This window comes from Aythya marila (genome assembly GCF_965140915.1).
Source record: "Aythya marila genome assembly, chromosome: 2".
Lineage (NCBI taxonomy): Eukaryota > Metazoa > Chordata > Aves > Anseriformes > Anatidae > Aythya > Aythya marila.
In genome coordinates this window covers 405,907-419,464 of record NC_139043.1, presented here as the reverse complement: position 1 = coordinate 419,464, position 13,558 = coordinate 405,907, and the positions used below count along the sequence as shown (strand labels likewise).

Genomic DNA, 13,558 nt, shown 5'->3' with positions numbered 1-13,558 from the left:
CCGCAGCCCTCCCAGCCACCTTTTTGTCCACGGCCCCCCCGTTTCTCTGCTCTGACCCCCCCAGGAGCATCATCCAAGCACCCAGCTCGTTTGGCTTTGCCATCCCTTCCTCCCCATCGCACGACTGGGTGCTGCCCCCCTACCCCTGCCCCTCTGCCTCATAATGGGCTCAGGGGTGCCCCAGCCTGCTGGGGCTGCACCAGTGAACCCCCACCTCTGTGCCCAGCCTACCCCCAGTCCCTAGAGCCCCCTGAGCTCCCTGCCTGTGCTCTGTGCCCCAGCCCCTGCCCTGATACCCCCGGGTGGGCTCCGGGTGCCCCTGGGGGCCGTGGCTCTTGATGTGATGGGAGAAGGAACCGCTCTGGGTTGGGCTCTCTCGGACCATCCTTCCCTGGTGCTTTGCCTCCTGAATCACACTTCACCAGCCAGGGCTCATGACCCCAATTTCTTTGTTTCTCAGCATTTTGACCAGCGCTTTCACTCTGCTGAGCCCCGCTTGGCCAGGGTGTGCTGTGCTCACTCTTGCCTTATCTCCAGGCCCGGGGTCAGTGCACCCCATGTGTGCCTTTACTGGGGGGACCCAACGGTGCCCACCCCCACTGCCAGTGTAAAAGGAAGGGGAGGAACTGTGATGAAAAAGGGCTCAGGGGCTGAGATAACGACAGGGAGATCACTCCACAATTATCGTCACGGGCAAAGCAGGCTCACCCGAGCTGAGCCTGCAGGGGCTGCCCACAGGCAGCAGCTCCTCAAGCACTGCTCCCACACAGCTCAGTCCCACGGGGTCCATCCCCCAGTCCCAAACTGCTCCAGCACGGGTCCCCCACGGGTGGCAGCTCCCCCCAGCCCCCTGCTCCATGTGGGCTCCTCTCCACGGGCTGCAGCTCCGGCCCGGGGCCTGCTCCTGCGGGGGCTCTCCATGGGCCGCAGCCTCCTCCAGGCCACATCCACCTGCTCCACCGGGGGCTCCTCCACGCATGGGGGGGCTGCAGCGTGGAGATCTGCTCCGGGTGGGACCCATGGGTGCAGGGGGACAGCCTGCTCCACCAGGGGCCTCTCCCTGCACAGGCTGCAGGGGAACTGCTGCTGTGAGCCTGGAGCACCTCCTGCCTCCTGCTGCTCTCCCCTGGGGGCTGCAGGGCTCACATTTCTCTCTCCCAGCTCTGTTATTCTGCATTTTTTCCCCCTTTTTTAACCACGCTCTCAGAGGCACAAACAGCGTTGGTTGTTTGGCTCTGGCCAGCAGCGGGTCCCTTTGCAGGGGCTGGCTGTGCCCTGGGGCTCTGCTCACAGCCCCCAGCCCCGGTACCGGGCTCCCCGCACCCCCGTGCCGGTGCCGTGGGGCATCCACCCGCGGTGTCCGGGCACGGAGCGGAGAGCGGCACCCGCGGGGGACCCGTGGCCACCGGGCAGCAGCCGGAGGGGCCACCGGGCACCCACCCCCGGTCCCGGGAGGGGTGACCTCGTGGGGGCGAGGCGCGGCGCCGTGACCCCGAACCCAGCGGGGAGGCGAAACGGGCGGGGGGCCCGGGACGGGGCCCGGGGGGCGAAACCGGAGCGGGTGGGAGCGGGGGGGGCGGCACCGGGCGGGCACCGGACACCGCCCGGGGGAGGGGGACACCGAGAGGGGGGGGGGACACCGAGAGGGCGGGGGACACCGAACACGGGGGGGGACACCGAGAGGGGGGGGGGCACCGGCACCGCCCCCCCCCCGTAGCCCCCCTCCTCCCGCCCCGTCCCGCCCCGGGGCCGGCCGCGGTGACGCCGGGGGGGGGGCGGTCCGGGGGCGGCGCAGACGCGGCCGGCGGCGGCGGGGAGCGGCGGGGAGCGGAGCGCAGCGAGCGGCGGGGGCGGCCGAGCCGCAGCGCCGGCACCGCCCGCCCAGCGCGGCCATGCAGCGGCTCCCGGCGGCCCCGCAGCGCTGAGCGGCCCCGGAGCCCCCGTCCCGTCCCTGCCCTCCCCTCCCCGCCGCCGCCATGAACTTCCAGGGCGGGCCCGGGCAGAGCCCGCAGCAGCAGAGCCTGGCGGCGCCGGGCGGGCCGGTGCCGGTGCCGGTGCCCGGCCCGTCGGGCCCGCAGGCGGGGGGGCCGCCGCCGCCGCAGTTCGGGCTGTCCAACTCGGCCGCCATCCGCGCCGAGATCGGGCGCTTCGAGTCGGTGCACCCCAACATCTACGCCATCTACGACCTCATCGAGCGCGTGGAGGACCTGGCGCTGCAGAGCCAGATCCGCGAGCACGTCATCTCCATCGAGGGTGAGCGGCGGCACCGGGCCGAACCGAACCGGGCCGCACCGGGCCCCGCCGCGCCGCCCTTTGTCCCCGCTGCACCTGCTGCCGGTGCCGCCCCCGGGCCGGGCCGGGCCCCGCCGCAGCGGCCGCGGCCGCCCCCGGCACTGCGGGGCCGCGGGGGCGGGCGCGGGGCCTGCGGGGCGCGGAGCGGCCTCGGCGCCGGCCCCCGCCCCGGGGAGCGGGGAGGGGAGGGCGGCACCGGGGCAGGCACCGGGGGGCGATCGCGGGGCCGGGGGAGATGCGGGGGGCGGGGGGAGGCGGTGGCTGTGTGTGGGGGGGGCCCCGAACGCCCCCGGCTCTGCGGTGCTCGGTGGCCCCCCCGGGGGGTGCTGGTTCCCCGGGGGGCTTCCCGGTGTCTGCCCCGGGAGCTGCGGTGGGGCCTGGGCCGCGCTCAGCCCGGGGGGCGCCTCCTGCGGCACGGCCCGGCCGCTGCTGGGGGGCAGGGGCCGGAGGGGCTGCGGCTGCGGCCTGAGGGGTCGCAGGGGCAGCAGCAGCCCAGGGCTCGTCTGTGCCGTGCGGTGCCAGAACAAAGGGCGTCCGGAGAGATGGGCATGGAGGAAATGGGAAGCCGATGGAAGGAGGGGGCTTCAGGGCTGGGGCTGCTCCGTGAGGATCCCTGCTACAGGATTTATTGCGTTCCTGGCATTTGGGGAGATGAGCAGGGATGGGATTAGCTCCAGGGCCCCGGGGGGGTGCGGGGCTGCAGCCACCCCCAGCTGGGGGGGCCAGGGGGGCCCTGCTGCCTTTCTGCAGGCTCCCACAGCCACCCCCAGTGCCTGTCGGGGTGGCAGGCCTGTGGGAGCACCATTACGTTGCCTGGTCCTGTTTGTGCTCCCCATGCCGTGGGACAGCACCGACCCACGCTAAAGGTGGCTGTGTGAGGGCCGCCCGCTGCTCGGGCACTGCACAGAGCCCCTCTGCACGGCCCCGGGGGCTCCTCGTGTCCCCCCGCCCAGCTGCAGCCCCTCGCATCCCTCGCAGCTCCCTGTGCCCACCTGCTGCCTACCTGCGCCGTGTCCTTCAGGACGTGAGCAGTTGTGAGCCGGCGCTGAGCACGCTGCCCTTCAGGTGCGTCTCTTAGCAACTCCCCTCCTTCTGCCTGCCTTCTGCTGCTCGCAGGGAGGTGCGAAAGCAGAATGAAAACAGAATTCCTTCACGTGCAGCTGGGAAGGGCCGGTGCTTCCTGGGGGGGAGGGCAGCTGGTTTGACCCCACAGCAAGGGGCGAGGGGCTGCAGGTCCTGGTGCTGCCACCTGCATCGCGCAGGGCTGTGCTGGGGAGAGCTGGGCTGCTCCTGGCGCTGTGCCTGCCCCGTGCCCAGAACCACCCTGTGCTGCCCGCTCCCTCCCGGCCTCATCACTCCTTTCTTTCCAGCTTCTGTTTTGGCGGAGCAGGAGTCCCGCAGGCCATTTCCTTATCCTGCTGCATCGCTGTTTTCCTGTTAGGCACCGGATTAAAGAGCGATCCCGGTGCAAACACGCTGCGATAGGGCAGTTAAATGCGATACGTTCCTGAGCGTCAGGGACCGAGGTGACGGTGGGGCAATGAGGCACTGGAAGGGTTTTGCTGCAGATAAGTTGTCATTTCTCGAAGCATCTTGGCAGCCCGGGATGAGATCTTGTTCTAAACTGTGTGCTCTGGGCCTGATACACACACGGCTGCAGGATGGGGCTGGGTGTCTGTCTTTCTTGATCAGATTCTGTGCTCGTAGCCATTGCTGCTGTTGTGCTTGTGCTATTTAAGTTGCAAGAGAAATCTGAAATCCAGCTGCCTGTGCTGAGTGCTGGACACAGCAGAACTTGTCCATATTCCCTTAGCAGACCCTTTCCTGCAGGCAGTTCCTTCAGTTTTAAAAATGCGAAGGACGGAGGCCGGTTGGGCAGCAGCGTGCCCGGGTGGCTGGGCAGGCCCCGGTGCAGCCTCTGCTCCTCCGAGCAACGCCGGCTGGCAGGAGGGGGAAATGCGTTAGCAGGAGCTGTCGTGCAGAGCCACCCTGGCTTTGCGGCTCCTGCAGGCAGCGCTGCTGAAAGGAGGCGACACGGAGGTGTTGGTTGCTGGCTGCGGAGCCGGGAGGGCTGCCCTGCGCTCGGGGGGGGGCCTGGCTTCTGCCGAGGAGGAACGAGAGGAGTTTGGGGCCGATGACAGTGGCGAAAATTGAGCGCAGGAGGAGCTGGTGGCTGCCTGCCGGTGCAGCGTCTCCTGGGACGCGAGCTGAGCTGTTGTTAAGGCTGTCGCTGTGGGAGGGAGGGGGAACCGAGCTGTATTTTGGTCTCTCCGAAGCTCGAGCTTCGGCGCGGAGGCTGCAGTGCGAGCGGAGGCTGCTGGGCGCGCGGGGCTGGGGAGCGCGAGGGGCTCTGGCACGTTCCCAGCGCCGGCTGAATCACAGGGGACCTGGGGGGGCTCGGCACTTTCCAACCGCCGCGTTTGGACAGATTTTCAGGGGGCTAGCGAGAAGCGTCTCCCTCATCCCAGGCTGCTTTGCCAAATTTCGGAGACTGCTGCAAGCTGTGGAGCTCTACAGAAGATTCCTGTGTGTGCTTAAAGCAAAAGGATGTGCAGCTTTGGTAGAGAGGTTGGTACAGCCCCTGCTGGCAGCAAATGTGGCCTCTGCCTGTTACTGGGGGGCAGGATACAGCCAGCCCTGCAGGGAGAGCTGGCAGCAGGCGGCGGGGGCAGGACGGGGCAGGAAGGTGGGAGGAGGCGCCGAGGATGGAGGAGCGAGGAGGTCGGTGCTGGGGCAGCAGGACGGCTGCTCGGAGGTGGTCAGCGTGCACCAAGTGATGAAGCCAAGGAGAGAGCAGACAGAAGATAGAGAAGTAGGTGAGGTGCTTGTGCAGAGCTTCTGTCAAACCACGAGGACTTTCTTTCCTATCGTCAGCTTTCACGTGTATGTCTTGCAGCCCTCTGGAGGCTCAGCTCTTCTGGACAAGCTTGGGGGAGGCTGCCAGCCGTGGTGAGAGGGCTGAGGGGCCGGGAGGTGGGGGCAAGAAGCTCTCTGTCCCCAACATCAATCAAGGGAATAATTTGGAAAGCTCCCCGCTACGTTTTTGTGCTGTTACCCCTCTGGAGGAGTTACACGATGAAAAACGCCCTCGGGCTGGCAGCAGAGTGGCCGGGTGAGCTGTGCTCTGTGGCTGGCGTTGGCCGGGCAGCCAGAGCTGGTGCTGGCCTCGCAGTGCCCCAGTTCCCGGCTGTGTCACCAGGACGGGCTGCTGGGCACTGCACGTCAACCCCTCGTACCCAGGGTTTGGCTTCTTCCCAGTCGGGTAAACGTGAGGCACCTGGGTAAGGTGTGTGTTGAGGTAGGTCACAGCGTAAGGGCCTGTTCCCGTAGGGTTTTTTCTGCATTATTAAGCCACCGTGCTGCCAGTAATTAGCAGCTGCTGCTCAGTGGGCATCTCCGAGCCCCTGGGTTTCTGTGTGCGTCCTTCTAAGAGCAAGCAGACCTTTTGTACTGGTTTGTGAGTGTGCTGAGAGCCGCGGGTACCAGCTGATGAAGGCACTTCCCTGTCCCTTTTTTCCTGACGACTTTACCTGTCTGAACTTTGTCATCGTAGTCAGTCCTGCAGAAGTTTCACAGCTCTGTTTAGAATCCTTCTCCAGCATCTTTTGGAGCGGCTTCCCGATGCTCCGATGTGCAGGATGGAGGCAGGAGCTGGCCTTGGAGCTGGCCGGAGCCCTGCCGCCCCCCGAGCCCCGAGCTGCCGTGCACCGGCGTGGCCGCACGCCGCTGAATCAGCCTGGAGTAAATTACACCCTTGGGGAAGGAGAGAGTTCTGCTGAGCCGGCGTTTTCCTGCCAATTCCACGACCTCTGCAGAATTGTCCTGTGTGTGTGTGTGTGCCTGTGAATTCCCAGCGCTTTGGAAACCACAAGGAATGGTGGCGGGGGTGGTGGTGGAAGGACGGAGCCTGCTCAGGTCCTGCTGGAGCCGCGGGCACAGGGCAGGAGCCGGGGGCTCAGGGCAGGGCCGAGCCCCCCAGCAGACCCCGCCGGGGCTCCTCGGCCACCCCGGCCTTGTGCTCTGGGGGCATTTGGAGCAGGGGAAGCTGAAAGAATGCAAGGAGGAGCGAGTGGGCATCCTCTGCGATGGCACGTCGTGTTGTGTGCCTGGACAGGGCCTGGGGGAGCGTCAGAGGGGCCGCATGCAGCACAGAGCTGGTGGTGGCCTGGCCCCCGAGCCGAGGGCAGGAGAGCCCTGGGGGCGCGGGGAGCGGCCGGGCACGGCTCTGGCACGCTTGGACAGAGGCCCCCACCCCCTGAACGGGGCTTTGCGCCCTGGCCCAGCCGTCTGTGAGGATGCTTGGCAGATGCTGTGTGTGGACGGGCAGCGCGACGGCTCTGACCTCAGGGACAGCTCCGAAACAGGGACGAGAGGCAGCAGAATGGAAAAAGAGCTTGCCTGGCGCTGAGATGGATGGGTGGTGGAGCAGCAGCAGCAAGACGGTCTGTGAAGTCTGAGCAGGATGGAGCTGCAGATGTCACAGTGCAGGAAGAGGTCTCCGGTGCCAAGGGGTCGGGAACTGATGTTGTGGCTAGACAAAACGATGCGGGCGTGGAGGTGTGCCGCAGGAAAGGAGCCAGGTTGGGATGTGGGAGCGTCAGAGGAGACGTCTGTGGCTGCACTTCCACAATTCCTTCAGTCCGGCAGTGTGGTGGCTGCTGTACAGGGTGATGTGGCTCCTCTTGCCCGGCCTCGCCTCCCTTCCTTCTGCTGGCATTCACATCCAGGCTGCGGGGTCAGGGCGCTGCTGGAAGCCACGCTCTGGTTTGCTTTGGCTGGGTCGGGTTTCAGTTCCCTGGGCTCCCGGCGTGACTGCGGGAGCACCGGCGTGGGCACAGATGAGGAGGTGGCGACGCGCAGTCAGCGATGGGTAGGAAAGCAAAACGGACCTGACTTTGCTGAGTTTTGCTGATTTTGGAGCTGGTGACAGACGGGCGGCGTGCAGCGAAGGTTTGCTGATGCAATGGGCTGACCGGGGCAGCAGCACGAATCAAATTCCCAGTGAAGAGCACCAGAACCAGTGCCTGTCCACAGGATGCTTTGGCTTCTTGCTTCGACAGACCTCCCCAGGTTGTCCTGAGCTGAGCAGGGTTTCTGTGTGGCTTTTGTCTGTTTTCTGCAAAAATGTTGGATGTCTCAGTACAAGCTGAAGTGATAACACTGGCTAAACAATTTTCCCCAATGTCAGCCCCTCCAGTCCAAGGAGAGACCCGGAGAGATATGGCCATGAGTTACTACCTGGGGATGCCTTTCTTTTTCTACTCAGTGCACAGGAAGAGGAAAAGCTTAGATCTTCCCAGCTTAGATCTTCATCTGGTGGGATGAAGCCAGGCCCTACATCTCTGGGTCTTTTTGGATCCCATGGGCTTGAGAGCAGGATTCAGCAGAACTTAATGATGGCTTTTTGACAGCTAAAGGGGAGCCAGAGGTCTTTACACCCTTTGAGGCCTCTGGGCAGAAGTGAGGACTTCCAAAGCACTTCACTCACGGTGAGTAGCGGTGAGCAGTATGTGTCTGTGGCAGGTCAGGTCTGCTTCTCTCCAGAGACAGCAGTGGTTGTAAAAATGCCCTGCCTGGTGAGGCTGCAGCAGGAGAAATTCGCGTGGGGTTAGTTTTCACAGGCTGGCCAGCGAGCAGTGATCCCACAGCCCTTCCCAGGAGGGCGATGGAGCTCCTGGCAGTGCTCGCCTGGAGCCCCGTGGGCAGTGCCCGGGCTCTTGGCACCTCTGGAGGGCTGCAGGAGCTGCTCCAGCAGCTTGCCCATGGATGGAGCTTTTGGCCCTGACTGGCACCGTCACGCTTCCTGCTGCACCCCTTGCTGGGAATCACAGAATCACAGAAGAAGAAATCCTTCTCCTTTCCGTGATCCCACCCTCCTACTTGGTGTCTGATTTTTCAAATCGACCTCCAGGACTTTGTGGGTCAGAGCCTGCCATGTAGCAGCTGCGCGGAGCGAACAAACCACATCTGTCTTATTTCTGCTTACGCTGCCCTGCAAGAAAATGGAAAGGGTCTTCTTACTGCCTCCTCCTCTTCCTCTTCCTGCGATGCTCTGGGTGTTCGCTGGCAGCGCTGGAGCCGTGGGTGTGTGTATCCAGGTGGATTTTCTGAGCTGGTGGAGGAGCGCTCAGGAAGGAGCCTGCCAAGGCGGGAAGGCTAAAAAATAACCAGAATTTTAACCCGCTTCCCTGCTCAGAGGTTGCTGTGTTAAGCCCTGTGCTGTGTCTGTCTGCTCCTCCTGCCCCAGTTCCTCTCAGACCCGTTGTCCAGTTCTGACCAGAGCTGGAGCCCTGCTGCGTCCAGGCTCCTACCAACACCACTGGGTTGAGCTTTGAACACCACTGAGGACGAGCTTTGGTTTCCTTTGGTTTCCAGCAGGCTCCGTCCTGCTGCATGGCACTGGGAGGTGGGCGGTGGGGCTGCCTGGCTCCCCGTGCTGGGCACCTCGGGCAGCGTGGGACGGGTGGGAGGGAGAAGAGATCAGGGGGCCGGGGGTCCTGCCTGGGGGGGCCTCACCGGGACGCTCCCCCTGTCCTTGGAGGCGTGCTGCCGTGGGGCTGCATCGCAGCACTGCAACCTCTGCTGGGCGTGAGCCGCTCTGGAAGCTCTTGCCCGAGGCTACGTGTGGTATCTTGCTCTCCCCGTGTCAGCTGCGTGGTGACGAAATCCTCTCAGGCGTCAGGAGCTCCGTTGCTAGCTGGCTGGCTGCAGGCTGCTCTGTCCGAAATCCTGCTCTCACGCCCGTGCTGTGCTCCTGGAGGGCTGCGAGCCGCTGGCTTCAGGGTTTCAGCCGCAGCCCTGCCTTGCTGCAGCGCAGAGCATGGGCTGCCAGGTCCCGAGACGGGAGCCCTGCAGCGTGGTTACTGCTGCCTGCGTCCCGCTGGTTTTCAGACCACTCAGAGAGTTAGCCCAGTGCTGACTCCTGTCCCTAATTAAGAGCTTTTAACTGCTCAGATAAGCCCCTAGCACGTGCTTGCCTCTTCCTCGGCCCGGCGGGTGGCTGGTTGTGGGGCTGTCCTGGCACAGGGGGTGCTGTGGGGCTGGGGGCTCTGTGCCACTTCTGTTTGGAGCGATCAGGTGGGATGCTGCTGCTTTTGCTACTTTTTCCCCCATTACGTTCACACCTCAGAGCCTAGTCTGAGTCCGGTTCCTCCTGCGGTGGATGCAGTGGAAATGCAGAACAAAGGGAGCCGTGCACGGAGCTGCGGAGCTTTGAGGGGTGGGAGAGGGGCGCAGGCAGCGTTGTGGTGGGCTCAGGGCGGGTGGCGGGGCTGGGCTGGGGTCGGTGCCTCCGGAGGGTGCGGTGGCACTGGGGAGCTCCAAGGAGCAATTTGAAAGGGGATAATGAAGCAGATTTCAGCCTGTTTACAGAGAGCTCTTCTCCAACACGAAGTACGAATGGGAGAAAACAGAGAGGTGTTTGCCTGGAATTCAGCAGCTGGGAAATGGAGATCGCTGCCCTGGTTTGGGGGAGCAGAGGCAGCCCTGCAGCAGCGAGGGAAGGAGCCGCGGGCGGCGTGCGGGGGTGCAGGCAGCAGCTCGCGGCTGATGCGACAGAAGAGGAGGGCCCGGAGGAGGGCCTGGGAGGGAGGCTTGGCCTGCTGGAGGCAGGGGGGAGGAAGCAGTTCAGCAGCGGCCTGCGACCGAACGCGGATAAGGGACGATTTTGTTATAAATGGTTTTGGGGATGGGTGCCACTGTGATGCAGCCTGGGGGCTGCGGGGCCGGGTGGCAGAGGCTGCGTCTCGAGGTGCCGCCGGTGTCACCCAGAGGGGTGCAGGAACAGGGCCACGGCCTCTGCTCCCCGTCGCAGTGTCTGAGTTGTGTCCTTCCCCGGCAGGCAGGGCTGGGGTGATGCTCATCGAGCCCGAGGGCTTGGGGGAAGAGGGAGCAAAGCTGGGGTTCGTTAGAGCTCTCATTAATCACGTTGAACAGAGGAGGTCACGGGGAAGGTCCGGCCTTCCTGACACAGGCTTGTCCAGCCGGCCTTCAGAAGGCGGTCAGTGGCAGTGTATCCTAAGCCTTCCTGGGAATCCCTTCCCGTGTTTAATGGCCGTTTCCATAGCCCGTTCCAAGCAAACCTTTTCCACTTGCCGAGCACAAGAGGAGCAGAGCGTCCCCGTCCTCTCTGCAGCAGCATCTTCTGTATCTAAAAACCACAGCAGAACCTCCTGCAGGCTCAGTAACTTCGGGTCCTTGTGCGTGGTGCTTCCCGGTCCCCTGTTGGGCTCCGTGCCCCCAGCTCTCCCCGCAGGATCCCGTCCCCTAGGGGTGCCCGGGGCTGGAGGCAGGGCTGCTCCTGCCCGCCCCGTGGCCGTGCTGGCTGCTGCAGGGCCGTGCTGCGGGGTGACCCCAGATCCCTTCGGAAGGCTGCTGCCAGCCCCTCTCCTGTTCCCGACTAATCCCGCGGAAGGGTAGGCCCTCGCAAACATCCCTTTGGGATTTAATCCTATTCAGGCGGTTTCTCCAATTTGACAAAGCCGGTTAGGGTTGCAGTCCTTGCAGTCCCTCTTACTTTCACGTCACCTGCAATTTCAGGGAGCACGCTTTCCTCAGGAGCTTGTTTGTTAATAAGAGCGCTGAAAAGAGCTGAGCCTAGGAGAAACCTGGCCAGTGCAGGTCGGTGCTCATTTCAATTTGTATGGTTATCCCTGATAAATATCCTCAGTGTGGTTATCTAATCAGTATTGTTCTCAGCCTGTAATAGGTTTATCCTTCCTTAAATTAATTCTGAAAGTACCACGTGAAGCAGTCCGAGACATCACTCAGTGTATGGCACCGACATCTGCTGCCCTGCTGTGCCGGAGGTCTGCTGGTGTGCTGCAGGAGGAGCTGCCATTGGGTAGACACAACTTGGTCCTGATAAATCCACGTGTACTATTGTTGGCCTTGTCCTCTAGCGACTTACAGGTTGTCATTTTTTGTTTCTGTGAGTTTTTGGCTTCTCAGTTTGCTCATTTTTATAGGTGGGCACTACTACTTACCACTTTCAGTGTAGCTGCTTTCCCATCAGCTTGAGCAGATCTGAGGTTGCTTCAGACAATTAAGCAGTTCAGGGTCAAGTTAATCAAAATCTGACATTGCTTTTTTTTTTTTTTTTTTTCCCATTGCTTTGGCTGCTCATTGCTGGACACAGCTTTGCTGTTTGTAGTGAAGATTCACATTCACACAAAGAGGCATAAAAGGCTCTGTTCTCAGTGCCAGTGACATCTCTGTTGTTTTTCCTGTCTACCACGTAGCCAATCAATCTTTTTCACACTTTTACATTTTTTTTAACTAATGTACATAGGAATTGAGCTGTTTGTTCTCTTTGCTGTTTGTTTCTGGTTGTCTCTTTGCATAGCTATTTTGAGTTCAGCCAGTGGTGCTGATGCCACTCTTTTCTATTTTATCCTTATTAATCTGACCTAATTTCCACTTTCCCCATGCACGCTTCCCTGTGTCTGAGACCAATAAGGAGCTCATGTGAGCGAGCCAAATTGGTCTCTTACCACACTTACATTCCTTTGCACTGGGACGATTTCTGTTTGTTCCATTAGCGTCATTGCTTTGAGGACCTGCCAGCTTTCTGTAATCTTTTTTTTTTTTTTTTCTTCCTTGAAGATTTGCTTCCATTAAGATCTTGCCTGTGGAGCTCAGTAACATCTGCCGTGGTGCAGGCCGGGTTGTTTGCTGTCCTCCCTCCCGCGTGTGTACGAACCTGCTGGGCTCCTCCTGACGGGTCTCTGGAGGACTTGGTGAAGGATGTTTCGGTAGCCTACAAGACATGGAAATGAAGTCTGGGGTAAAATTAGAGCACAAACGTGGCACGTGGCCCGGTGCACATCAGAAACGGGTGTGGAAGAACTTGTCCAACCCCCTCCTGCTCAGTAGTCCTTGCTTCGAGAGAGGGTTGTGCAGTGGCGTTGGGGCGAGACATTTGGTGAGCAGGACTGAAGGGCACGAGGAAGTTGTGGCTGTGGGAGGCTAAGGGGTGAGGCCGAAGTGTGTGTCTCTTGTGAGGAGAAAATACCTAACCGTGGAGCTCAGTCAGGGCTTTGCTTGTTTGTTTTTTTAACGTGGAGTTTGCGACTGGTGAGTCTGCTGGGTGGAAGTTACTGTGCGCTGTGAGCCCGTAACGTTTGCACTACTGCCCTGCTGCTTAGCTGCAGTGGTTGGGGTGAAGCCTTCCCCAGGCACACAAAGTTTGGTCTTGGAAACTTCAAGGTGCAAAACCACAGAGCCTCTCGGCTGGGAGTGACTTTGGGAGGTCTCAAGTGCAACGTCTGAGCAGGGCTGGGTCGGCACTGCCACCGGAGCAGCCTGATGAGAGCATTGTCCAGCTGGTCTTGAAAAACCTCCAAGTAGTTCCTCACCCTCACACGGCAAAGTACAAAACTGAGACTGTAGGCAGTACAGTTATCTGACTCCACTGCGGGTGCATTTACTGTAAGTCCAGGTCTTTTCTCACTGACTGTTCCTATCTGGGGGTCATTTAGCTCTTTGGCTTTAGCACTGGGTTGAGGGCTAATGATGAACTGCTCATCTGCTCTGGCCTTTGAAGCTCTCCTAGGATTTAAGCAACCATCCCACGGGGATGGGATGGGATGGGATGGGATGGGATGGGATGGGATGGCTGGTTCTTCCTGGTCACAATACCTTGCACTGGCTGTACAGAAAGGTGCTTTAGCTGAATGGGCTCTGCTTGCAGGGTAACGCAGGGCATTTGTGATTCTCCGAGTTACAGCATCAATAATCTGTTTTTCGACCATGGTCTTACTTGCAATTATTGCATCGTATAGGGAAAGGCCTGAATAGCATTGGGTCTGCTTCCAGTTTGTTCGTGGTATCATAGACATGTTGTTGCAGCTCCTTCAAAGCCAAGCTGTCACCGGGCTGCTATCTGGAGGACATTGCAGGAGGGAAATTACTTGCAGCACATCTCTGGCAGGTGCTGTCCCATGGTGGTGAGGTTTTTTTTCCCAGTACCTTGTCTCTACAGTCCAAATCTGTGGTGTGGGGCCCTTGTTCCTTGCCACGCTGCCTGCTTGCTGAGCAGGGTTTGACTGCGTCCTTCCGATGATCCCTCGGGCAGCTTTGCTCCTCTCTGGCCTTGTGGAACCGCTGGTAGCCATCGGTGGGACCCTCACAGGTATTTCAGCATCCCCCTTGAACTGGGGAGTCCCACGCTGGTGCAGCCTCGCTGGTGCTGGGTGAAGTGTTACGCTCCCTCAGCACAGCAGCCGTGCTCCCAATGTGGCCTAGGGCGCAGCCGGGCTGTCAGCAG

At 61.4% G+C, this 13,558-nt stretch overlaps 1 protein-coding gene across 2 annotated transcripts in view; it reads left to right on the top strand.

Moving 5' to 3' along the window:
* Positions 1-1,824: 1,824 nt before the first annotated feature.
* Positions 1,825-13,558, top strand: part of AGAP3 (ArfGAP with GTPase domain, ankyrin repeat and PH domain 3) — a 131,002-nt gene continuing 119,268 nt past the window's right edge. For both annotated transcript variants that reach the window (XM_082753944.1, XM_082753945.1), the window contains exon 1: positions 1,825-2,253. In XM_082753944.1, the coding sequence (XP_082610070.1) occupies positions 1,977-2,253 (277 nt within the window). In that variant the 5' untranslated portion in view covers positions 1,825-1,976. The remainder of the gene's footprint in view (positions 2,254-13,558) is intronic.